The 25258-nt window shown below is 53.6% G+C and overlaps 1 protein-coding gene across 2 annotated transcripts in view; it reads left to right on the forward strand.

The window, feature by feature from the left end:
* The first annotated feature begins 1251 nt into the window (after positions 1-1251).
* ARID1A (AT-rich interaction domain 1A) overlaps positions 1252-25258 on the forward strand; it is a 53149-nt gene continuing 29142 nt past the window's right edge. For both annotated transcript variants that reach the window (XM_058819633.1, XM_058819634.1), the window contains exons 1-4: positions 1252-2340; positions 22521-22733; positions 23379-23831; positions 24967-25080. In XM_058819633.1, the coding sequence (XP_058675616.1) occupies positions 1252-2340; positions 22521-22733; positions 23379-23831; positions 24967-25080 (1869 nt within the window). The remainder of the gene's footprint in view (positions 2341-22520; positions 22734-23378; positions 23832-24966; positions 25081-25258) is intronic.

Genomic DNA, 25258 nt, shown 5'->3' on the forward strand with positions numbered 1-25258 from the left:
ACTGGCACAGGCCAGGCTATGTCCAGGGCAGAGCTCCAGGTACGTTGCTCTCCTCCCTCTTCCCGCTCTGCCACGGGCTCGGGATGGAGGAGGAGGAGGTGGGAATCTGGGTCTGAAAGAGTTGCAGAAGAGCATGGCCCAGTTCCCAGTTCACCTCTTGACAGCCGGGGAGCTCCAGCCCGGCTGGGCTCTGGCTGCCAGCGCATCCTGTCCCGCTGCCCAACGTGTTGTGTCTAGATGCGCTCAGGTGGTTTTGGATCTGGGAATTCCTGGTTCCGTGCCCACCGCCCTCGCCTTGGCAGGAGCGGGGAGCCGGACTTTCTTGGATTGTCCGCGCGTGCAGTCACAGCCCTGGCGCGCCGCCAACGCCTTTTCCAGAGGGACACGGCCAAGCGGAGAGGAAATGACAACCGCTAACAGTTCGCAGAGGGCTTAATTCTAAATGGAATTTCTAGGGACAAAGAAGAGGCGCTTCGGTAACCCACGGGCAGAAACCCCGGGGCCGGCGGCCGCCCAGCGGCCAGCACGCCCCCGGAGCGCTCGGGCCGCGGGACATCGCCCGCTGCCCCCGGGGATCGCCGCGGGCGGCTCCGGCCCGGCGGGGGAGCGCTGCCCCCCGGCCCCCGGCTCCGCCGATCCGCCGCGGGTTTTGCGGGCGGCAGCTCCGCGCCGGCGGCGGCCGGGGCCGGCCCGCTCCTCCTTTGTGACGGGGGGGAGGCTCCGCTCCGGGCCGGGCTGCGCTCCGCTCCGGGTTTGGCAGGCGGCCGCGGCGCTGGGTAAAATGGCAGCGCTGAGCCTCGTGTCGGACTGAGCCCGCTCGGCCGAGCAGAGTCGGAGCTCGCCCAGCCCGGCCCCGCCGCCGCTCGGCCCCGCTCCGGGGACGGCGCCCGCCCGCCCGCCGTGTCCCCCCTCCCTCCCTCCCGCCTCTCCCGCACCGGGAGCCCCGTCCCGGGTCCCCCCCCACCCCCCCTTTCCTCCTCCTTCCCCCCCACTCCCTCCTCCTCCCCTTTCTCCGCCGGCTGCAACCGAGGAGGTACAGCGGGGCCAGGCCCCGGGAAGCCCAGCCCAGCGGAGCCCTCCCCGCCTCGCCGAGCAGGCCGGGGGGGAATGAGCCCCCGCTGCCCTGAAGAGCCGCCCGCCGCCGCCTGAGCGGGGAGAGCAGAGCAGCGAGGCCTCACGCCGGCCGGCCAGGCAGGGAGCAGCTCGGGGGGACCGGTCCGGGGGGGTGGCCGGGCGGGGAGGGGGGGGATCATGGCTGCTCAGGTCGCCCCCGCCGCCGCCAGCAGCCTGGGCGCCCCGGCTCCATCCGAGCTGAAGAAAGCGGAGGCGCAGCAGCGGGATTGTCCCCCGGAGGAGGCGGGGGGTGAGGCGGCGGCGGCGGAGCGCGGCGAGAAGCAGGCGGAGAGCGAGGGCCCGTCGGGGAAGGAGCTGCAGGACGGGGCCGAGAGCAACGGAGGGGGCGCAGGGGCCGAGTCCGACCTGAAGAGCTCGAACGGGAACCCGGGCCCCAGGCCCGCCGCCGCCGCCACCCTGAACAATAACCTCCCGGAGCCGCCCGGTGGCGGCGGCGGCGGCGGCAGCGACGGGGTGGGGGCGCCGCAGCCGCCGCCGCAGCAGCAGCCGCCCCCTTCCCACCCGGCCGCCTTGCCCCCGCCAGCCTACGGCTTCGGGCAGCCCTACGGCCGGGGCGCCGCCGCTGCCTTCCACCAACATGGCGGACAACAAAGCCCTGGCATGGCAGCGCTGCAGAGCGGGGGCCTGGAGCAGAACTACCCGGGGCCGGCGGGAGCCCCCGCGGGGCCGCCCCCTCCGCAGAACTCGCACGGCGCCGGGGCCGAGCACGGCTTCCCCAACCATCAGTACAACTCCTACTACGCGGCCGGGCGCAGCGCCGGCTCCTACCCGCCTCCCCCCCAGGCCTACGCCCTGAGCTCCCCCCGGGGCTCCGCGCCGCCGGCCGCCAAGTCCCCCGCGGCCGCCGCCGCCGCCGCCTTCCAGCAGCAGCAGCAGCGCTTCGGGGTCATGGGTCCCTCGGCCGCCGGCGGCGCGGGAGGAGGGGGCACCACCCCGCAGCCCACGGCCACCCCCACCCTCAACCAGCTCCTCACCTCCCCCAGCTCCGCCCGCGCCTACCAGGGGTACCCCGGGGGCGACTATAGCACCGGGCCGCAGGACGGGGCGGCCGCCGCCAAGGGCGCCGCCGACATGGTCTCGCAGTACGGCGGGGGCAGCGGCCAGGGCTGGGCAGCGGCCGGCGGGGCCCCGCCGAGGAGCCACCACGCGCCCATGAGCCCCGGGAGCAGCGGCGGCGGGGGACAGAGCCTCGGCAGGAGCCAGCAGGTACCGGCCGGGCCGCGCGGGACGGGCCGGGGGGGGCTCCGGGCACGGGGCCGGGCGGGGGGCGCGGGGCGCGGGGGGCTCGGGGTGGCGGCGGCGGCTCTCCCGCGGGTTCACCCCGCCGGGCCGGCGCTGCCGGGCGCTGCCATTGTCTGTGCTGCTCGCTCGCTCTAAAATGGCTGCCTCGCCGCCTTCCCTTCCTCCTCCTCCCCGGCCTTTGTGCGGGGCTCCCGGGCCGCCGCCGCCGGGCTCCCCGCCGCCCCGGGGGGCTCTGCCGGGGGCCCGCGGGTCGGGGCGGGCGGCGAGGGCCCGGCGGGGCCGGGCGCGGGGGGCCGGGGCGGCGAAGGGCGCGCCCGGGACAGCGCGTGGCCCCGGCAGCGCCGCCGCCTTCCCGCGGCCCCGCGACCCCCGGCGCCGGCCCGGGGGGGTCCCGCGGCCCGCGGCGGGGTCCGGCGGGGCGGGCAGGGCCGCGAGGGGCCGGCGGGGCCGCGGGGGCCGCGGGGCGGGCGGAGGGGCCGCGGGCCGGGGCGGGAGCGCTGCCGGGGAGCTGGGCGATGGGAGCAGCGAGTGCGGATCGCTTGGGTTTGGGATTTGAATTATGGAGGTAAAATCCTTCTGTCAAAGCCAGGAGACAGTTGGTCTTAGGTTGACATCCCATCTGTGATCTGATTGGCTCCCCATCCCCTGCTCTTGGCCATTTATAATTGCCTCTGATGTAATGGTACAACCATCCTGATGAGCTCATAAACTTCCACACTCGCCTCCTCCGCCAGCCCCGGGACGGGGCAGCCCCGCGCCCCTCTCCGCATCCCCCGGCGTGACCTTGAGCCCCGCATCGCTCTGCCCCGTGCCCGCACGGAGCGGGGGGCCGGGGCGCGTTGTTTGTACCTTGGCTTTATTTTCCTTGTGATGTTGGATTCAGCCTGGAATAGAGTCTGTGTTGTCGGAACGGTGGCAGGGCTGCTCCGCACAATGGGCTTGCTGTTTATTTTGGTTATGTGACTTTCCCCTTGGTATAAATGATTTCTTTGATGGATCTGAGGATGCGTTTGTTCCTGCCTGGTTTTGGCCCTTTTCAGAACTGGGGCTGTTTGGGTTCTTTATTAGATGGGAGCATGTGGGGGGTTCTGGGGTGTGTTACTGCCTAAAGAAGGAGAAAAAATCCTCGAACAACCAAACAATCAGATCCAAACTTGTGGCCAAAATGCTGAAATTGGTCGGTTACCAAGAATTATCAATTTACATTCAACAGAACTGTGATACAGGGCAGGAGTCTCTAGCTCTGTGTCTTAGGGCACATTGACTTATTTTGAATGAGAACTGATCTGTCTCCTTCCCCCCCATAAATACAGGCACTTCCTAGAGGCTTCAGGTGCTGGTTGTGGTCAGGCTCAGAAGTGCCACAACTCTTCTGAGGAGTGGAACTAGCAAAAGCAAGCCTGAGGATTACCTTTATTGTTGGATGTGCAGAATTCCCTCTTTGCTGGAATAGGAATGGCCAGGAAACGTGCAGAGGAGAAGGCAGCACAGCATCAGACATTTTAGATACGGGGAAAAGAGGTGCTGGTATCTTTGTCTGACAGCCTCGATTCAAAGCAGGTTCCTTTCTGTGCTCAGACTCGCATCTCCAAGGCCTGTGCAGGGCTAAACTTCCCTTTTCATTCTGTGTGCTTTGCTCCAACTTTAGGCCGAGGCTGGAGAGATTTGGTACCACGTAGGGTGACCTGCAGCCTCCAGAGCTTCCCTTCTTGCCCAGGACTTCTCCTGCGCTCATCTGAAGCCTGCTGAGTTGTTTGTCCCTTGATTACCAAAAGCACCCTCTGCTGCAGCCCCTTGAGTGGTTGGAGTGGCTTTTCTTTCAGGTTCTGCTGTCCCAGAGAACAGATCTGCTCTGCTGGGGCTGTCAAACATCCAGTGGTGGCTGGCACTGAGTGCTGGAGCATCCTCAGGGAAGGTTTCAGCTGCTCGGGAATGTGGCCATGTGTTCCATGGATGCACAAAGTGCTTACTTTGTAAATCCTGGAAAATCTCAATTTAGATAAAATGTACACTAAAATACAGACTCAGGGTGAACTTCTCAGGTGTTTTCCTGCAGTTCACTTCTGTCAGTGTTCTGGTGCAAATTTGTAAAAGAAGCTTTTTTTGTCTTGGCAAATGAATTTTGCTTAATTCCATGAGCTGCTGACACAGTGAATTAGGAATACCTGAGTAAGTATTCCCATAAACTGGAATTATTAATGAATAGTTGTTTTTAGAATTAGTTGGGCTTGAGGAAGGACAAATAGTGGATGTAGAAGGTTCACCAGCAACTCCCTCACCTCAAAAACCAAATGACTTTCCCCCCCCAGTCCTTTTTGTGCCCAGGAGTGTTGGACTTAAACTGACAATTCCTCTTTTTCTGCTGGAAAAAGAAAAGAGCAGAGGTATCTGATGAAAAAAGCTTCCACGTGTCATCTGTGCTGCCCACAAAAGGTTGATTAATAATAATAATACTCCAGGCCTGAATTACAGCCTCCTGTACTGTGTACTCCTAAATTCCCTGGATTAGGAGAATTTAGAGCTTTGTGTCTTTCTTTGTCTTGCACAGCAATGAGCAGAGCAGGTGCTTCCCTCCCAACTCTGAGAAGCTCTGGGAAGGCAGAGCAGGGCAGAGGGCAGCTCAGCTGCCAGAAACCTGCCAGGAGCATCTCGGGCAGGCTGGGGAGGAGGATGTGGGAAGAGCACGCCTGGCAATGCTGGGGCGCTTTGGGGTGAGGAGCAGGGTGGTGCCTTTAATCCCTCTTCAGGGACTCTTCAGGAATTCTGAGTGATGCTATCGAGAGGATTTTGTCACTTTGCTCATCAGGAAAGGCCCGGTAATTTTCTGTGAAAGTTGTTTGGGTGGAATGCTGCCTGCAGTGAGTGAGAGGAGTGTGTGGTCACGCCAGGGTTGCACAGGGGTGGCTCCTGTGTGTAACCTTGGTGGGTACTTCACCCACAGCCAGTGAACACAAGGATGCTCCGTGTTTTTGGGGACTTTTGGTGTTTTTTCCAGACGATCTTTCCAGCTGAGCAGCACAGAGCAGGATCGGCAGATCGGGATGGCTGATCTGTGCTGTGTGGGATGAGAAATCCGGGGTTTGCTGTGGCAATGACTTGTTAGAAGCCAGGCCATGGGTCCTGGTTTTCAGTTTTTCCAGCTCTCCCATGGATTTGTTTGCACTGCTTCCCCTCAGAGCATGTAGCAGCTCTTAGTAATGCGCCGGTTTTCCCAGGGTCGTGGGATTTAAAGGAAACTGCTTGAGAGAAAGGTCTTCCCTGCCTTTAATAGATGGGCGTTTCTCAGGCTTTGGCTACAACGAAGTGTCTCCTGTAATGGGAGAACTCTTTGGATCGCATTAAACATTGACATCTTGGATAACCTCCCCATAGGTGCCCTGGCATCTCAAGGCCTCTGTTATAAGTTCAGTGAAAGCAGCTTAAGAATCTTACGTTAATTTAAAAAAAAGCTTTTGGGCCTGTTGCCATACAATAGCTATTTTTTGTTGACTTTGATTCCGACTTTAGTAGCGAGTGAGGCATGAAAAACGTTGTTGGAAATATGGTTTTAAACTAAATTGGCACCAAAAGGCACTGTGCTGCCAGTGAGCTGCGATGTCTTGGAATGGGAAATTGGGACCTGGCTCCTCTTGGCTCGTGGTTTTTCCTTGCTTTGCATTGTAATGTCAGGAGCCCTGGAGTTGTGTGTTGTGCACTGGAGCTTTCCAACAAAAAGGAGAGTGCTGCATCTCCTTTCTCTGAATGAGCGATTTTAGGGCTTGGCTGTTTTAGGAAAAGCAGGAAAATTCTGCTGCTTTGATTTTTTTTTTTTTTTTTTTTTTTTTTAATAAAATCTTGTTAATCCTGGTGTGGACACTGGAGGTTTTGCTGCTTTATCTTTTTTAAACAGCCTGAAGTCAACCAGGAGTTGTCTGATTCTCTTAAAATCTCTCATTTTCTGCAGCACCATCTCCCTGATGCCCAGCTTGGAGGTGTCCAGTGTTTCCAGGCACGATGTGTGTGGGATACAGGACAGTAAAACTCAATCCTCACTCTCAGCTGCAGCTTTTATTTTTCCCTGCCCTTATCACCACCAGTTTACTGGGAAACCCAGGACAAACCACTTGAGTGTTGTGGTGAAATGGGGTTAGCAAGGCTTGCCTCCTGCTTTTTATGGAGTTTAATTGAGCTGCCCTGTGAATCCTTATTTATTATTTGGGCTAAGGGAGGTTTCCCCTATGGTTCTCTCTTGTGAGGATGTTGTTGGTTGCAAGACAGAACTTTGTTTTCTGGAAGGTTTTATGTTTGACTTTCAGGCCCTTTTTGGGGGGCTAGAATGCTTAGTGGTTTCCTGGAAGTGCCCAGTTTTATTCCTTTTACCTGCAGAACTTCTTCCCCGGTCTTAAATAATATTGGAAACTGGGCTGGGGGAGGCAGGACAGTCAAATGTTCTGTTACAAAGCTGCGCCTGACTGTTCTCATAAGCTTGGTGTATTCATAATGCTTTGGGATTTTTCTGTTGTCTCATTTGAGAACTCTGGTCAGTGGTTCCTGTGTTACAGACGTATCACACGTTCCGTGAGGGCTGTGCTAAAAATCCCAGCAGCTTTCCTTCAGAGAGAAAATAATGTCTAAAATTAGGCTTAATAGTGCAGCTGCTGTTGGTTTTATCTGTTACCTCATGCACGACTTTTCCACCACTTTTCTCCCTTACTCTTTTCAAAGGAACGCCACCAATTGGAAATCCAGCTTTTACCCTCTGCATCTGTGCTCTGGGTAATTAAAATATTAGAGGAGAAAATGCCCTTTCCAGTTCCTACTCTGTGTATTTAAAATTCTCTGGCTAGTGAGCCTGATTTCTTCTTTGAATTGCAACTCCTGAGTGATGGATTGCTCTGGGGAGAAGCTGATCAGCAATGCCATTGCCCAATTCCTGCTAGGAATGCTGGAAACTCTCAAGGAGCAGCAGCAGCAAAACAGAAACTGAAGGCAGCAAACCTGGTTGGGGAGATGGAAAAGATAAGCTTGTCAATATTTAGCCATTTGCTTTTTCCCCTCTGATGTGGTCCTTAAACCATCAGCGAGGGTGGAAAACAACATTTCCCCTTTTGTTCTGGTGGGAGAGAAAGGAAGGATACCTTCCTGCTGGAAAAAAAGTGTTTTTAAGAAGTCCTACAAAAGTTTTTTTCTGTTGTGTGCTGGCTGCAGAAAGTTCAGTCTTTAATTTATGCACGGGCAGTGGGAAAACTGGACTGGATGTGTGTTAGGCAGAGCCATAAATCTCCAGCTGGAAGTGAATGACAAGAGGGATGGCAGGAAAAAAGCTGGTTTTTGGCACGTAGGAACAGAGCTGCTGGGGCTGTGTCCGGTCCCTCCTGCCCAGCAGCTCCTGGTGGCACCAGAGGAGCTCTGCTGCCCTTCTGGCTTCCCTGGGAAGGCAGGGGAGTTCCTCACCTGGAGACAGAGCACGGGTCCTTCTGGGGGCTCAGGGGGACCACGCTGTGCCCATCAGTCAGGTCCAGGAAAACTCCAGTGCCAAATTCAGCATCCTCTCTGCTTCTGGAGGTGCTGCTTTTGGTTCTTTGGGTCTGAAGTTGTGCAGGAGCTGGGTTTCTTTAGGGTTCTTTAGGATTCTGAAGTTGTGCAGGAGCTGGGTATCTTTAGGGTTCTTTGGTTCTGAAGTTCTGCAGGAGCTGGGTTTCTGTAGGGTTCTTCAGGGTTTCTTTGGTTCTGCAGGATGTCAGGGTTTCTTTGGTTCTGCAGGATGTCAGGGTTTCTTTGGTTCTGAAGGATGTCAGGGTTTCAGGCAGCCTTTTGTCTCTCCCTGTGAAGCAGGGCTGGAACGTGGGCTCTCCATTCCCTCAGTGGCTGTTCCTGAGCAGCTGAGCCGCTGCTGTGGAGCTTTGGGAAGGGCTGAGCTGCAGGGCTGGGGAGGGTGTGAGGGGAATGTGACTCCTCCGTCCCATCCTGTGCTGTGAGTGTGACCCCAGCGTCCGTCCCTGGCTTAGCTGAGCGCGTTGAGACCCCTTGGATGGAGCTCTGTGCTTGAAGCAGAGCCCGGGGCTGCACTGGAGGAGCTGCTGCTGCCAGGACTCGGCTCCTGCTCGTGTTTGACCATTCCCTGTCCCAGTCAGACCTGGATTAATCATGTGTTAGCACATGCTGAGCGAGGGGCTCCCACCCCTGGCCCTTCCTGCACCTGAACCCCAGCGCTGTGAGCCAGCAGCTCGGTCCTGCAGCTGGAGCATTCCTGAGGGCTCTTGCACCACATCGAGGAGAGCATCTCCAGGTTAGCCCCAGTGTCTTTGTGGAGTGTCTCTGAGTGTGAAGTGACAGCTCAGTGAGTATTTACACAACGTGGGCACGAGTTCTCTGTAGTGAAACGGAAAGGATGCTGCATGATGACAGGTAAACTTAACAAAAGCTGCCTCAGAATTCCTCAGCAAGTATTGCTTTTTGCTTTAGGTGTTAAGAAGAAAATGTAGCTGGAGTCTAATTTCTAATAATGTTCTTTATATTTTTTTCTGGGAGAAAAAAGAGACAAAGGTGTATAGGCTCAAACAGGGGGACTGGTTAATTCTGTTAATAGGGTAAAGAAATATCTTTGTGAGAGAGTGGAGATAGTGTTCATGTCTTAATTCCTATGAAATTCCCGTGAAAAATCAGTTTGTGTAAATAACTCCAAAAAACCTGCTGCTCCTTTACAGTTATTGGCATTTCATGTGATAACCAGCATGTCATTAATTCCTTAAGCCAGCTCTGGTAATTGAAACTCTTTCAAGGACAAATTCAATTGCTATTAACTTTCTTTTTCTCTATTTTTTTTAAACTTGAGTAACTTTCTCTCTCTCCTGGATAATTAACATTAGGCCTAAATTGGTCCAAGAAGCTCTGGGTTAGATGTGGGCAGTAGTTTTTGGGACCCCTGGTGGAGCAGAGGCTGCTCCTTGTCCTGGATTTGTGGGTGCTTGGCCGTGTGGGGAGCCAGAGGGGACCAGAGGTGGCTTTGTTTTGGTGGGATGTGATGGACACATCTTGGACGTGGCTGGGAGGAGGCTGAGGCCAAAGGTGGCCCTGACTTTCTGCCACTTGCAACTTTCCACCCTTACAGATTCTGTGAAACTTTTGTCAGAGAGAAATTCTTGAGGCTGGGAGGGCTCTGGACTTTCCCACCCGGGGAGGATGAATGGGTTAAAGGAGCACTTTCCTCCCCTCCACTCACTTGTGAAATTTCATTCAGGTTTGACTAAGAGAAACCCTGAGAATTACCATTTCCCTCCTGATGTCAGCAGGTGCTGGCGCCCTGCCTGTGAGCAGGAATGTTTGAAACCCTGGGCCCAGCCCAGCTCCAGCTGCACTCCGGGCTCTGGGAATGGCTCTGCTGGGGCAGGAGCTCAGCGTGACCAGGGCTGGCACTGCTCGCCCTGCCAGGACAGGGCGCACAGGGCTGGAGGGAGCCGAGCTGCTCTGGAGATGGCCGTGCTGCTTTGGGTTTCAGCCCTGAATTGGATCATCGGTGAGGAGACCGCGCAGTGTGGGCTCTGCTGCCTGGCACGTCTCGCTGTGGCTTCCGTGCCTGTGTTGTCTCTCTGGTGATGATGTTTTAGAGGCCTGGAGGTGAATTGGTGAATTGATCCTCCTCCTCCAGAGCAGGACCAGCCACCCCTGAGCACAGACAGCAGGGCTGCCCCCGTGTCTCAGCGCTGTGCTGCTCATTGGACATGAGGGAAAATACTCCAGCTCAAATCACGTTAATTGAGTGTCTCTTGTCCTGTCTCTCCAGGTGTGGAGAGCAGAGGCAAAAGTGCACACACAGTAACCTGCTCTCAAACCCGTGGCTTTGTGCCTGTTTCCTCGAGAGAAACTCTCTGCTTGTGTTGCAGAATGCCTCCCTTTGCCTCCAGGTTACTGTGGGAATTCTCCTGGAGGGCTTGGACTGTCCTGCTTTGGCACCTGAACTCTGCCAGGGTCCTGGGCTCACTGCTCTCTGTGGGATCCTTCCTGGAGGCCTGTTCGCAGTTCCGTACTTCATATCCAAGGGTGGATTTAAAGTCCAAATGACTGTAGGACTATGCACCCTGTGCGAGTTTAGGAGGAGAGTCTGGTACTCATTAACTCTGTGTAAATAATTAAACCAGTGCCAGGCTAGAGGTGATCTCTCTTCCATCAGCCCTGCTCCTTGTGAAAGGCTTTCAGCAAGAGTTCTTCCCTCTGTGCAGGAGATCCAGTGAAACAGTGGAAGTGCTGCTATTAGTTAAAACTTGATTTTTTTTTCTCTTTAAATTATCTTTGACTTTGGGGTTTGCATGGCTGATCAAGGAAAAGACTTCCCATTCAAAGCCAGTTTACTGAGTGTGATCACGTGTTGCAGAAACTGCCTTTATGTGCTGTGGCTGCACATGTGTCTCTGTTCTGGGGAGTCCTGCAGCCCTGTTCCTCGGGCTGCATGGGTGAGGGAGTATTTTTTATTACAAAAAAACCCCAAACTCGTTTACTTACTGTTCTGTGGGGCACTTGTGATGATTGCAGTGCTTTGGATCCCCTGGGAAGGTCCTGGGGCAGCTGCTGCATACAGACAAGTTGAACATTAATTTTTTAAAAAATTATGTGTGGATAAATTGAACAGTGTTTTGAGAGGAGACATTTAAGTATCGAAGTATGTCAGAGATTTTCAGGTTACGGTGGCAGACCATGAGGCTTGAAGGAGGAGTTTCCATGTTTTGGAAGCCTTTCCCTGGCTCTGCACCCTGCAGGTGGCAGAGGGGTGCTCTATACCATGGCTCAGAATCCAGGTTAATGCCCTCCCTGCTGGGTCAGAATTTCTCTCTGGGCATGGGGTTACACCTAGAGCAGTTTTCACAGGATCACAGCTTGGGGGGAGCTCTGGAACTGTCCCAGCCCAGCCCCTGCCCAGGCAGGGTCACCTGGAGCAGGTGGCACAGGGACACGTCCAGGTGGGTTTGGGGTGTCCCCACAGAGGGAGAATCCAGCCCTCCCTGGGCAGCTGTTCCAGGGCTCTGCCCCCCTTTCCACCTCATGGAGAGAAGTTCTTCCTCACGTTGAGGTGGAACTTGTGTTTTATTTTATGGCCACGGCTCTTTGTCCTGTTACTGTCACCACTGAGCAGAGTCTGGCACCGTCCTCCTGAGAATTTTCTCTGGTTTAAGGAAAAATCACCTTGATGGAAATATGGTTTCCAGCAGCCTGTGGGCAGAATGTGGCTCCCTGGGACAGGGCACACTGCTTGGGAAGGGACTTTGGGGGGAATGAGAGTGTTGGCATCAAACCCACCCTGACTCAGGTCATGCACTGGCTGCTGTGCAGAGACACTGACAGACCAACCCTACCCCAAATTATCCTGTCTGCCTGGACTCGAGGGGTGTTTCTGAGCCCCTTCCCTGTCCTTCCTGCTCGGTTCACAGGCCATGGTGGTGTTGCAAAAGCTGCTTTCCACGTTAATTGTGATTGATTACCTTGCAATCTGGGACAAGATTCCCTTTGAAAAGCTATATGCTGATTTGGTGTCAGGAATTAAAATCAGATGAAGTGATTAGTGTTGTATGAAACATCCCAGAGAGCCTTGGTTTTCAGCTGTGTGCTGGCCCTTAACCCTTCCCCGCCCTCTCCTTGGAGCGAGGTGCTCAATCTGCAGCCCCTGCTCAGGTGAGTCACTCAGCTGGGATGCTGGGGACCCTGGAGCAGCGTTGCTGAGCCCCAGAGCAGGGATTTCCTGGCTCTAGTGAGGACTCTGAGCGTGCTGATGCTGCTCCCACAGAATGAGGAGCGGGAATTGAGGGGAGCTTTGTGTCTGATCGCTCTGTAAATGGCAATAAACTGTTGAGAGGTGTCACTGCTGTCAAGGTACAGTCATGGCTCATCTTCCTTTCCTTTCCTCATACGAGTTGCCTTACAGTTTCTCGTTATACCTGTTCCTGGAACCAGTGGAGACTTTGCAGCGTTGGCTGTTCCTCCTGCCCCCATGGCATTGGCACGCTTGGGAATTCTTGTATCCTCTCCCCAGCTGCCAGCACACACTCTTAACTCGCTAAGCAACTCCCCACGTTGTTCATTCTGCCTGGAAAGAAAGCTGGATTTTTCTGGGTGGAGATGCAATAAAAGCCCAAGGACAGAAGCGAGCGTGGGGCAACAGAACCAGGCTTCAAAAATTACTGTAAGCAAGGCCTGGTGGGCTTTAAAAAAAAAAAATTAAAAAATTAAGTAACAAGGACGTTGTGGCACTCAGGATGTGTCTGTAGTGAACCTGAATCACCAAGCCTTGGCTTGGTGAAAGCTCCAGGAGTGTCTTCCCTGCTGTCTGGAGCTGCCTTGGCTGCAGCTCCAAGTTTCTTGCCCACGTAGACTTTCCATCTCCCCCAGCCTCCTCTTCCCCAGCAGCCCGGCTTAGCTGGATGCAAATAGCTCGTTTGGGTGTAAATACTGGAGATTGCTTGTGGCTTTGCTGTAAAGTTACAGAGCCCATCCTCAGTAAATGCAGATGGTAACTTGTCATTACTGCAATTTTAAATATTTTTGGTTCCGTGGAACTGAAGTGGAGGCTTGAAGGTTGAATTTTAAGGCTAAAATAAGAGGAGGCTCAATAAAATCCACAAAAATAGCACCCGGATTTGTCAGCTGCTGTAATGACAAGGGAAATAACGTAACTTTTCTGTTTCCTATTAGCAAAACAAAGCTTTGCTACCTTGTTTCGGGTCGGGAGTGATGGGAGGGGGTTTGGAATTTACTGAGTTACTTCCCGAGGAGGGAACAGCGGGGCTGGTGGCGCAGTGTGTGGTGACAGCTCCTGTACCCCAGGGGTGTTTGAGGGACTCTTGGGGTGATCAGTGATGTTTATCTGGCTGGGCTAGGGCTGTGAGAGCAGCCAAGCCTGTGTCACCCCATCCCAAGGCTGGGGTGGCCCCTGTTACCCCATCCCAGGGCCAGGGTGGTCTCCGCTGTGGAGCTGTGGGCAGTGAGAGTGTGGTGGAGCGCAGGGGATGGGTTGTGTTGGCACAATCTGGGATTGCCTGTCTTCCACAGGTTCATGCCCAGCCTCACACTTCTTGGATGGTTTCTATCTTCCACAATGCACTTTTGAATGAGTTCAGGCACTCTGCAGGAGCAGGGGAGAGGCTGAGCCGTGGCTTGGAGCAGCTGCAGGCCCCGACACGCAGCTCCTGTGGAAGCTGTGGATAAGATGGAGCTCTGGGATGAGGAGCTGCAGCTCTGCAGGGATCAGGGTGGCTGTGTCCTCCTCCCTCGAGGTGCTGTATGTGGCAGGAGAGGTGGGGCTGTGGGGACCTGGGGTTGTTCAGAGCCCTGAGCTGGTCCCAGAGGCTCCCCAGGAATGCCCATCCCGGCGTGGGAAGGGGTCATGGGAGTCTGCCTGTCCAGTTCAGTCTGTTCAGCCAGTGTTTATTCTGGTGTAAAATGAGATGAATTTGCAAAGTGATGAGATATTCAAATACAGATGGAGCTTTCAGACACACAAGTGGGTAGAAACCTGTGCTGCTGCATTTTGCAGATGAAGATTTATCAGGAAAGTGTTCTTAGAAAGGAACCCAGGAGGCTGTGCTGGAGGTGTCTTATCAACTCCAGAGCATGCACCAGCACCCTCAGATTTCTGTGCAGAAAAGGCTTTTAATGAACTGATAAAACTGCCTTTATTCTAGAAAGCAAACTGCAGTGAGCCCTTGCGTTGGCTCTTCCTTCAGACCTCCAGTTTTGGGAAACATCCCTCGTGCTCAGTAGCAAAAGACATCTGCCCGTGAGATCAGCAGGACTTGTTTTAAAGGAAGCAGGGGTTACAGGGAATTAGCTGGATGACTGAAGTCTGCCACAGGTTGCAGTGTCTGAATGCATTTACGGGGCATCTGGAGCCCTTTCAGGTTTCCAGCGCTGTTCAGAGCGAATATTTTGGGACTCCCCGGCTGGTGATGGGGAACAGCTGCTCTCGTGCTCCTTGGAGTGAGATCACTGAGGCAGTGGTGACACTGAGTGTAATTCTGCTCCTCCAGCCTAGCCCTTCCTCCTGCTGCCTTTTTTCTGGCTTGCTCTTGGCCCGGTCCCACTGCTGGGGTACAGCAGGGGCTCCTTGCAGCCGGGCTGGAGCTGCGAGCAGACCTTCGAGAGCCCTTTTGTTGACTGGCCTCCAGTTCATTAGAGCAGAAGCAGGAGGCTGGCTGAACTTAAAGCCTGATTTAATATTCAGGAAGGAAGTTTCTTTCCATCTTAAAAGGAGCAGCACCTCATTACAAGGATCACATGTTCCTTTGGATCATCTCCCATGGAGCTCAGGCGCAGTTTTCTTTACGTCTCGGTGTTGCTTGGATTTTTGGGTGGAGTCAGCAGTGGCACTTGGGGAATCCTGGGGCGAGTTGCTTGAATAATGTGCTTGTAAAGTGAATTGAAGCCTGACAGTGAGGGATAGATAGCTTGTTACTTAGTTCTCTGGATAGAAGGAAATTGTGTTTTAAATGTAAGGTGAAACTATAAATTGTATGGGGATCACACACTCTGAATAACAAGCTGCATCATCTGACCCAGCTGCCTGGGAAATGCCTGAAATTTTCACTGGTCATCAGCTATTGCACAGTAATCATAATCTTTTGTTAATTTTGACTGCTGTTAAATCAGTAAATGGTGTTTTTCAGAATGATCTGCCACAGTATAAGTAGTTGAGGTGGAGGGACAGGGATTGAGTCCTCTGGTTGTTGTTAATGTTCAGGTGATGGGGGAATCCCTTGTGCTGTCCCATGGGGATGTGCTCTGAGCCTGCAGACAGGAGAGGTGTCCATGAGGAACCATCGTGGTGCTTGTGGCACACCTGACACCTTCCCACCCTCCAGTTTTTGATAAAATAAAAAATAACACAACTCTGCTGGTACTTGGGCATGAGCACTGTGCTGCTGTCGGGCTGTTCCCAGTGAGGCTTTGAGGGGTGACTCTCATTTCACTTCCCACCACATCACCTTCTGCCGATTGACTTCTTTCAGGAATGAGACCTTCCATAATGATACATCCTGTAATCAAAACTCTGGTCAGTTTTAATCAATTAGAAGAATCTTAGTAAGAGCTGTGCTTTGGAAAGTCCTCTGAGATGTGTGGACTGGGCTCTTGCTGAGAAACGTTAATGGGTAATTACTGGATTGTGTTTAGCAGGGAGATACAGGTCACAGGATGGCTGCTGGGAGAAACTCACTCATCTTCCTTCCACTGGTGCAGCTCAGGATCTGGATTTACAGCAGATCTCCCCCCAAAAATGGTGTAATAAATGATCAAGGAGGGGTTAGACATTGAGCAGGACAGATTTGGGCTTTGCAAGAGCTCCAGATAGAAGCAGGTGGCTGAAGTAATGCAGCAAGAGTCCTGTTCCCCTCCTGTGTTGATGTCGTGAGCTTCTTCTGAGATCGGGGTGTTAGCAGAGGTTTAGAGGAATAGAAAGTGTCTGGGGTCAAACTCTGACCTACTGGGAAAAGTCAGAAGAAAAACCAGGCTCTTTCTGTTGCAGAACTGAAACTGTGGAGCAGAGGTCATCTGTTTTGACAGCCAAACTTTCATCAGCATTGGCCATTGACAATGAGATGACAATACATCACCTCCTGGTTATGTGTCCAAATCCAAGTTAGATTCTGGGATTTGTGGGGGTGAGGGAGGAGTTTTATTTTTCTGTAGCTTATGTGAAAATGGATTTGTCCTGCACGTTTCCAAGGGATGAGCATTTGTAACCCTGTATTGCAGAAGTCAGGTTTTGGCACTCCAGGCTTATGGGTGTGAGTCTGAACATCCCAACTGCTTCCTGAAGGGAGTGGGGTTTCCAAAGGGATGGGGCTGCCCTGGGGAAGGCAAGGAAAGCCCTTGGTGGGAGCTCGGCACAGGCTTGGGGTCTGCCCTGTGTGAGCTGAGGGACTGAAGGAAGTTGGTGGATTTCTCAGGTTTAAGAAGGGAGGGGAAAGGCAAAAAAGGAACTGTGCATTTCTGTGACGATGTTCTTGGAGAAACAGGCTCCTTTTTGAAACTGTCCCAGTGAGGTGGTGGTACACCTCATGGAGTGATTATTACCATGGGTTTTCCAGGTGTTTTCTTTTGGGGGTATCTTCATGTCCTGCTGGAGGATCTTTATTTTAACTGCAGCTTCCCCTGAGCCTGTTCTGTCCCCCTTTAAAGCAGACCTCCATGGAAGAGAGGCATTGGAGCATGACCCGGCTATAAAAGGCAGCGAGTTCAGGCCGGGGTGTTGACCTCAGCACAGCCAGTTGCACCTTAAATAGAGCAGATGAAAGAGCTCCCCACTGCAAGGTGAGCCGTGTTTGCTCCCGAACGAGGACGGTTGTTGGTTTGTGATCATTCCTCCAGTTGTGGAGGAGTTAGAGTCACCTCTGGGGGGGATTTTGGAAGGCACAGGTGGGTGTGAGACTGTCTGATGTGCAAACAGGAGTGACCAGCTCAAGCTGGGGTTTGCTGGAGCCTCCTGTGTTCCCCTTGGGTGCTGTTGTGTCCCTGTCCCCATTAGTCCTGTTTTGGTGATGCTGTGGATCAGCTGTGGTTGTGTTGTCGCAGGAGAGGAGCTGCTGCTCTCAGCAGTGCAATCACCACAGCCTGCCTGGTTTTGGTGATGCCCAGGGCTCGGTGCCAGCTCTGGGCAATGCCTCCCTGTGTTTCACGTTGTTCATGAGCCCTGTGCTTTGTGAGCTGGCACCATCACACGGGAAATGGGGTTTGTGTGTCTCAGGCCTCGGTGCTGCAGCAGCAGAACTCTCACAGTGCCCTTGGAAGGTGGAAAAGGGCCAGGGGTTGGAAAGGGGCAGGGGTTGGAGGGTTTAGGATGAGGGTTTAAAGGTGGGAGGTCGAATCCCTCATCCCTGTTCCCCAAGTCCCACTTCAGTGCAGTGAGATCCCCTGGAGGGGTGAGCAGTTTGTCCCTGAGCCTGGGGATGAGTTACCCATCCCTGGTGCTGCTCAGCATCGTCTCAGCCCGGCCGCTTCCACCTCGCTCCGTGACCCCTCTCTGGCCAAGCTGGGGTGGCCAGGGAGCAGCTGGCAGCTCCCCGTGGGCTCTGCAGGCTCTCTTTGTGGCAGTGTGAGCAGCCAGACAATGGCTGGTGCTGCCGGGGTCCTCCCCATCTGTTGCTGGCCCTCGCTGGGATTCCCGGCGCGGGTCCAAGGCCTCGCAGGCAGCGCTCGCTCGGTGGCCGGGGATTCCGGGCTCAACCTTGCTGGCAGCAGTGGCGTGGCTTTGCTTTCATGCAGATTAGCCATGTGCTTCTCACTCGAAGGCGTTGCGCAGGAAAAGACGTTTCCTGTGTTTGGTTCTGGGTGGGCGGCTCCGGCTCGGGGCTGAGCTGGGCTGGGGAGAGGGATTACGGAGAGCGGCCCCCCCGTCCGTCCCCTCCACCTCCAGCTACGTCACCACAACACAACCACACGCGCTCATACTGTTGGTGTCATTCATTCAGTGCCAAGATTGCTTTAAAAAATTCCCTTGGCCCCAGTTCAAACAGGAGTACAGCTGGGATGTGTTAGATTTTAGGCAGTCTGCCCTCAATTTGAGATGAGTTATAAATAGCAGTGCCGACTTCCTTAACTACCACTCTCCGAGGTAAAATGCAGGTTAATGACTGTGGGAATCAATTAGGGCTTCTCTCGGTTAAACAGCCAGGAATGCCTTTTATTATTTTTTTATCACAAATAACGGACAACAAAGCTGGTCAGGAAAAGATTTCAAAGCCAAGGTGGGAGCTGAGGGCTTTTCTCTTATTTTTTCAGCCTTCTTATTTTTTTTGAGGGGGTCAGAGGGGGCAGCTGAAGAAACCAGTTGTGGCCAACACCCATGTTTGCCAATAATTGAGTGACGCTGATTTGAAACTGGAGAGTTCAGTAAATCACTCTCCTTCCTTTTCTTCCTCTGGCCCAATAAAATACAAATATGTAATAAGGTAATGGGGAAGGTCAGAATTTCATTTTTCTGTACAGCTGTGGAGAGTTTGGCTCTTGCTTCCGAAGTGGGATTTGCCTCTTCCCTTTACTCACTTTCCTGACAGGACCAATAGCATGTCCTCTCCAATTTAACCAAGCCATTCATTCAAGAGGCCAAATTTCTCTTCCACTGGACAAAATCTGAAAGGAATTGTTCATGGAATCCTCTTGTCTGCCTCAAGCCTTTTTTGTTTCTTAGGGAAAACCCTGGTGTTGTTTGGAAGAAGAGCTGGTTTCAGTGCACTGCCTCATTATAGGGGCCTGACACCCTTCACATCACACAGAGTGATTTCAAGAGCTTTTGAACTCGGCAATTTCAAGCTCACTCTGGGCTTGCTGTTACAAACTCTTAGTCTAGAAATATCTTAAATTACCCCAAAAGCTCCACAGTTTCTCTGGAGCATGGGTTTCTGGTCACTCTCTTTACTCACCAAACCACACAGCTTTGTTTTTGGGAGTTTGACTGGTGGCAGGACAATGTTTTGTGAGTTTTGGTACTTACTGGTGTTGCACAACAGCAGAGATAGTGGGATTGAGGGAGAATAGAAGCAATTTCTATGAATGCAGGGAGGTGTAAGCAGGGGGTCTGGACTTCAGTGATCAAGGAGCAACACTTTCTCTCAATTATGTCTCTCTGTGGCAGGGCCTTTGCTTTTGAAGTGTAATCACAGTAATCTACTCCTGCGGTTTCCTATTGAAAGGATTTCCCATGTATCAGCCCAGAGAAGAATTTCCAGCCTTTTGCAGTCAGGGTTTGGTATTTCCCTATTTACCCTGCCCATCTCTGTGAGAGGGCTGTGCAGAGGGGCTGTGCAGCCTCTGCTTCTCCCAGCACCCACACAGCCCCTGGATCAATCCTGAATTCCAGCTTGGTCCTTTCCTTGAGGCACATGGAGTTAAACTCCCCAAAAGGGTTTTGGGGCAGCAATTCCTGATGGCTGACTCTTGGAGCCACAGCAGCAATACCAGGTCCAGTTACAGCCCCTTGTGTGGGATATTCTGAATTAATGGCATATTTTGAAGGAAGAAACAGCACATGGCAGCATCTGAGATGTACAGGGCAACCCTGGGGAGCACGAATTAGCCTTGCTATGAGTCAGGAGCGTGTGTATGAAATAGTTCCTTCATTAGGGATTAATTGGCATTTACATTCCTCCTGGTGATAGAATTTTATCCATAAGGCTGCAATCTAGATGCTCTTGGTGTTTGTTTTTAGCACCCTCTCTGTGCTAGGGCCTGGTGGAAGGGAGGCAGCTTGAGGCACGTCGTGTCCTCCTACGCTGAGCAGCCAAGGTGACGACTTGGTCACATCCTGGAAAGATGTTTGGGGTTTGTGTTTTGGGGTTTTTTCTTTTCTCTCTCTCTCTTTTTTTTTTTTTTTTTAATGACTGCATAAACAGTTGCAAATGTTTCTTGGAAGTTTTTTAGTAGTTGTCATGCTTCCTGTAGGAGTCATGGAAAAGTGAATCTTCACCTTGTTTTCTCCTCCCTGAAGAGATGGTTGGTCTTGTGGGTGACCACACACAAGACAATCAGTGCAGGGGTGGCAGCATGTGGTGTGAGTGTATTTAGGAAAAAAAGAAAAGTTAAAAAAAAACCCGAAAAAGAATGTATTTGAGAAGCTGCCCTTGGTAGCGGGCTGCAAAGGTGAGTTACAACCAGGAGGAAGCGCGTAGCAAATGGAAAAGATGTTGAAATATTTAGTCAGTAACCCCAAAGTAGCACTTTGTCAGGTGGAAGGAAGGATGTGAGTGCTTGGGGGTGGTGAGAGCAGGCTGAAGTCAAAAGCCAGGGGGTAGGAAGGCTCCTGGTGGCCCTGTTTTTACATACCAAAGGACATAATGTGGGCAGGGAGAAGATGTCAGTAATGCAAGGGGATACCCACAAGGCAAGACTTGGGAAGCACCAGGGACAATTGCTGAGAAGATGTAAACACAATTTGCATCTTTTAAGGTGTATGGGAGCTCCACATGGGTGCTCCATTCAGGACTGAGGCCCTGCAGCTCTGAGGGCTCCACCAGAGCCTTCAAAGATCTCTTTTTTCTGCCCCCATGAATGGAAGCTCCTTTTCCCAGCTGGCACAGACCCTGTGTGGGTGCCTGGCATTCCCAGGGCAGGGACCTGGGGGCTGCAGCCTCTGCCCTTGTCCCTCCCCATCTGTGAGAGCTTGGACACGAAACACAGAATAAAACTTGTTCGGGGCTGGTTTGGTGTCAGTATGGATGAGAATGGGAACAGCCAGCACAGCTGAGCGTGGGAGGGCATCCAAAATCTGCCTCTGCAGGGCCCTGCGCTGGCTGGGGGCAGCTTCCACAGGGTGGCCAGGCTTTCTCAAGCCTGCCAGAGCTCCAGGAGCAGCTGGGACACGCTCTCAGGCACAGGAGGTCACTCTGGGGTGTCCTGTGCAGGGCTGAGTTGGATCCTTTGGGTCCTTTCCAGCTTGGCAGAGTCCATGGGTGCCCTGAGCAGCACAGAGCCCCTGGGCTTTGCTCTCCGTCCCTTTGTGCCATATTGACACCGATTGCTCTGAGAGCCAGCCCAGTTCCTGTGGAGCCAGCAGCTTTCCCTTTCCCAGCAATGGGGCTTTTCCTGCCATCCCCCCTCAGTGCCAGCCCCTGGTGCCCAGCAGAGCCCACGAGCTGCCCGTGCTGTCCCTGTGCTGGCTGCTGGCTCTGGGCTGAGCCTCCCTGGCAGCCACCCTGCACTGACAGCTGGGCACACAAATGTGTGCTGGGGCTCCAAGCTGTGCTGGCTGCTGGGGAAGGCTCCTCTCCAGTGCAGCATGCTGCAAGGACTTTCCTTCTTCATTACCATGGGTTTTCTCTCCAGTGCAGCATGCTGCAAGGACTTTCCTTCTTCATTACCATGGGTTTTCTCTCCAGTGCAGCATGCTGCAAGGACTTTCCTTCTTCATTACCATGGGTTTTCTCTCCAGTGCAGCATGCTGCAAGGACTTTCCTTCTTCATTACCATGGGTTTTCTCTCCAGTGCAGCATGCTGCAAGGGGGGATTCTGCAAGCACCAGTGGAATCCTGCTCTGGTCTCCAGCGTTCTGTGGGGTTTCCAGCCTGAGCTGTGTGTGATGTTGGCTTGTGCAGACCTGCAGGGCCACTCCTCAAGCACCTGAGCTCTGCCAGGGAGGGTGGATCTGTACAAACACCACCCCGGGGCTGGTGGCAGGAAGGGATGGTGTAATAGAGTCCATTGTCATGGTGATCTGTGGAAAACATCTAATTGGGATTAGTTAGATCACCAGGAGCTCAGGGAAGGATTCCCATTCAGCCCAAGGAATGGGGGTTAAGGACTGTGCTGGGATTCCTTTAGAGGTCAGCATGCCAGAACAGCCCTTGCTTTAGTGGGGGATAATTGCCAAGGTGAAAAGCCCTGTTTTGAGGTCTATAGTGTTGAGGTTTACAGTGTTTTCAGGAAATCTAATTGACTCTCCCTAAACCTTGGCTCCAGGCAGGGATAGTACAAATGAAGTCCAAGGAAAGTTGCATTTCTTCACTCATTGTCTCTGCTCTAAAGCTCAGGGACCTGACTTTCGAGGCTGACAAAGTGTTTTACATGCATCTGTATAAAATTTGATTTAGAAACTCTTTATTCTCCAAAAGGCAGCGGACACAAAGCACATGTAAAAAATAGATTCAAAAATGAAACTGCAGTCTTGAGGACTGTGGATGTCAGCAGCACTGCCCAGTGTTACTACATCAGTGTGCATTAATTGAAATGCATAAGTGTAAATTAACAGCCTGTAGTGTTTTGGGAGACCTTGTTATACGTGAAAGAAGCAGTGTTTCTTGTGAATATTTAAATTTTCAGCCTAAATTTAACTTGTTGTGGAATATCTGGACATTAAACTACTACCTACAATGGGGAAAAGTCACTTCCGCTGATAATTGATTTTTCTTGATGATCCTTCCTCCCTTGTTCCCTGTCTTGCCACGGGAGAGATGTCAGCATTAAATGACTTCTCACTGGGCTTGTTCTTGGTGCAGTGGTGGGTTTGGGAGGGCAGCAGGAATCCTGCTGTAATTCCAAATGTAACTTTGGGCTTTAGCCCCTGGGAAGAGGCAGAGCTTCTCCTTGGTGACGAATTGCTGAATTTCTGCAGGGTGTTTGGGGAGTTGTGATGTTTAAATTAGCGATTCCTGTGTCTGGATGTGCCTGACGTGTCCTGCATTGCCTTGCAGCCCGCGAGCCCGATGGATCAGATGGGGAAGATGAGGCCTCAGCCCTACGGAGGGAACAACCCCTACACGCAGCAGGCGGGGCCGCAGGCGGGGCCGCAGCAGGGCCACGGCTACCCCGGGCAGCCCTACGGGCCCCAGGGCCCCCAGAGATACCCCATGGCCATGCAGAGCAGGACGCAGAGTGCCATGGGCGGCATCTCCTATGCACAGCAGGTACAGCTCCGCAGCTGGCACGCACAGCCGGGCGGGCAGGGACACACAGCCAGCCTGGGCACAATGGCATTTCTCCAGGCTGGGTTCTGTGCCGCACCTGCATCCAGGTGGGATCCATAGCCTGGGGAGTCCTTGTCTGAGAGAGGCGGTGGCAGAGCAGTGAATCCAGCAAGGGAAAAATAAATAGCAGGGGAGGGAGATCCTCTTTCTGCTGTGCTGAGTTAGAGACACAGCTGTTCTTTGCACAAGAAATGACTCCAGGTCAGTTTTGGCTCATTACATGATCCAAGTGGCGCCTGCTGGACTGTTTGCAGGATTCAAAAGGCAATTTTTTATTTGTTTTTTTAAGTCTTTGGAGCAAGCAGTCTTTCCTTTCAATGTTACTTTTATTGAAGGCTGGTCAGATAGGGATCCCTAAAAACTTAGCTATGATGCCTGTTATAACTTGGTTACTGCCAAGAATAATGTCACACGCGAGTGTGTGACACGAGTGTGTGACGTGACTTCTGCTGTTTTCTGGGAAGTATCTAGATAGTGGCAATTCCAGTGCATTTACTGCTCTCGAATTTTGCTTCTGGAGCAGAATCTGTGTGTGTGTGTGTGTAACTCCCTTGTGACTGGCTCACCTCCCTCTCTCCCCTGCAGATGCCTCCGTATGGGCAGCAGGGCCCCAGCGCGTACGGGCAGCAGAGCCAGAGCCCCTACTACAACCAGCAGAGCCCTCACCCGCAGCAGCAGCAGCAGCAGCAGGCTCCCTACTCGCAGCAGCAGCAGCAGCAGCCCGCTCACTCGCAGCCCTCGTACCAGCAGCAGCAGCAGGCGCAGCCCCCGGCCCCGGCGCAGCCGCCGTACTCGCAGCCGCCGGCGCAGCCGCCCCATCAGCAGCCCCCCAGCCCGTACCCGCAGCAGGCGGCCCCGCAGCACGCCCCGGGCCAGCCCCCCTACTCCCAGCAGCAGTCCCAGTCGCCGTACCAGCAGCAGCAGGCGCAGCAGCCCGCGGCCCCCGCGGCGCTGGCACAGCCCTCCTCGTCGTACCCGCCGGCGCAGCCGCCGCAGCAGCCCTCGGCCTACGGCCAGCAGCGCTTCCCCCCGCCTCAGGTAGGCTGGCCTGCTCTGGGGCACTGTGTGTGGGGCGAAGCTCCTGGTCTGTGCGTTAGAACTGGTTAGTTACACACAAAGAGCCCCTCGGCCTACGGCCAGCAGCGCTTCCCCCCGCCTCAGGTAGGCTGGCCTGCTCTGGAGCACTGTGTGTGGGGCGAAGCTCCTGGTCTGTGCGTTAGAAATGGTTAGTTAACACAGAGAGCCGCATGGCACAATATGGGCAAAGCTCCTGGTCTGTGTGTTAGAATTGGGTAACTACACACAGGGAGCTGGGTGGGACAACACGGGGCAAAGCTCCTGTTCTGTGTGTTAGAATTGGTTAGCTACACACAGGGAGCCCCTCAGCCTACAGCCAGCAATGCTTCCCCCCGCCTCAGGTAGGCTGGCCTGCTCCTCTCCTGCTCTGGGGCACTGTGTGTGGGGCAAAGCTCCTGGTCTGTGTGTTGGAATTGGTTAGTTACACACAGAGAACTGGCTAGTTACAGACAGAGAATTGGGTGGCACCACATGGGGCAAAGCTCCTGTTCTGTGTGTTAGAATTGGTTAGCTACACACAGAGTGCTGGGTTGTACAACATGGGGCAAAGCTTGTGGTCTGTTTGTTAGAATTGGTTAGCTACACACAGTGAGCTGGGTAGGACAAAATGGGCAAAGCTGGTGGCTTCTCCTGTGGCTCACAGAGGTGGTAACCAGCAAAAGCAAAAGTTGGCTTTGGGGAGGAGAAACAATGCTTGGGACCTTTCAGCAAACACTGCAATGCATCCAGAGTAGCCTTTGAGAAGTGGAAGGGTTTAAATGACTTGTCTTGTTTGTGTAAAGATGTACCTGGAATGAGGGTGAAGGTGAAGGTGAGGAAGCAGAGGGGCAGATCCAGGACAGCCTGTGGCAGAGTCTGTGATGAGGGAAAGCTGGGAATAGCTCTTCTGTCATGCCCTGGACCTGTGCTCCCAGCTCTGAGCACTATCTGTGTGTGCTGCTGGCTTTCAGTGCTGGCTCTCACCTCCTGTTTTGGGCAAATGTCACCAAGGGGACATAAATCTGCCACAATGTGAGAATATCCCAGAGTGATTCCAGCAGAGGCCTCATTGTATTCCCATTTGTGACTTTTTTGTGTGTGTTGGTTGATGTTTCAGGAGTTATCTCAAGACTCGTTTGGGTCCCAGGCATCCTCTGCTCCTTCAATGGCTTCCAGTAAAGGGCAAGAAGAGATGAACTTGAATCTTCAGTCCAGACCTTCCAGCCTGCCGGTGAGTGGGGCCTGGCCCGAGGGCAATCAGCAGCACAGCAGGAAAATGAGCACTGGTCCTGTTCCACGTGGAAATGGGAGCCATGGAGGCTGCCTGTGCTCTTTGCTAAGTCATTAGCTTCCTACTTCCCACTGGAGGTTGAATGTAATTTACAAAAGTAATGGATTTGAGAGGGGAG

Source organism: Ammospiza caudacuta, chromosome 25 (assembly GCF_027887145.1).
Source record: "Ammospiza caudacuta isolate bAmmCau1 chromosome 25, bAmmCau1.pri, whole genome shotgun sequence".
NCBI lineage: Eukaryota > Metazoa > Chordata > Aves > Passeriformes > Passerellidae > Ammospiza > Ammospiza caudacuta.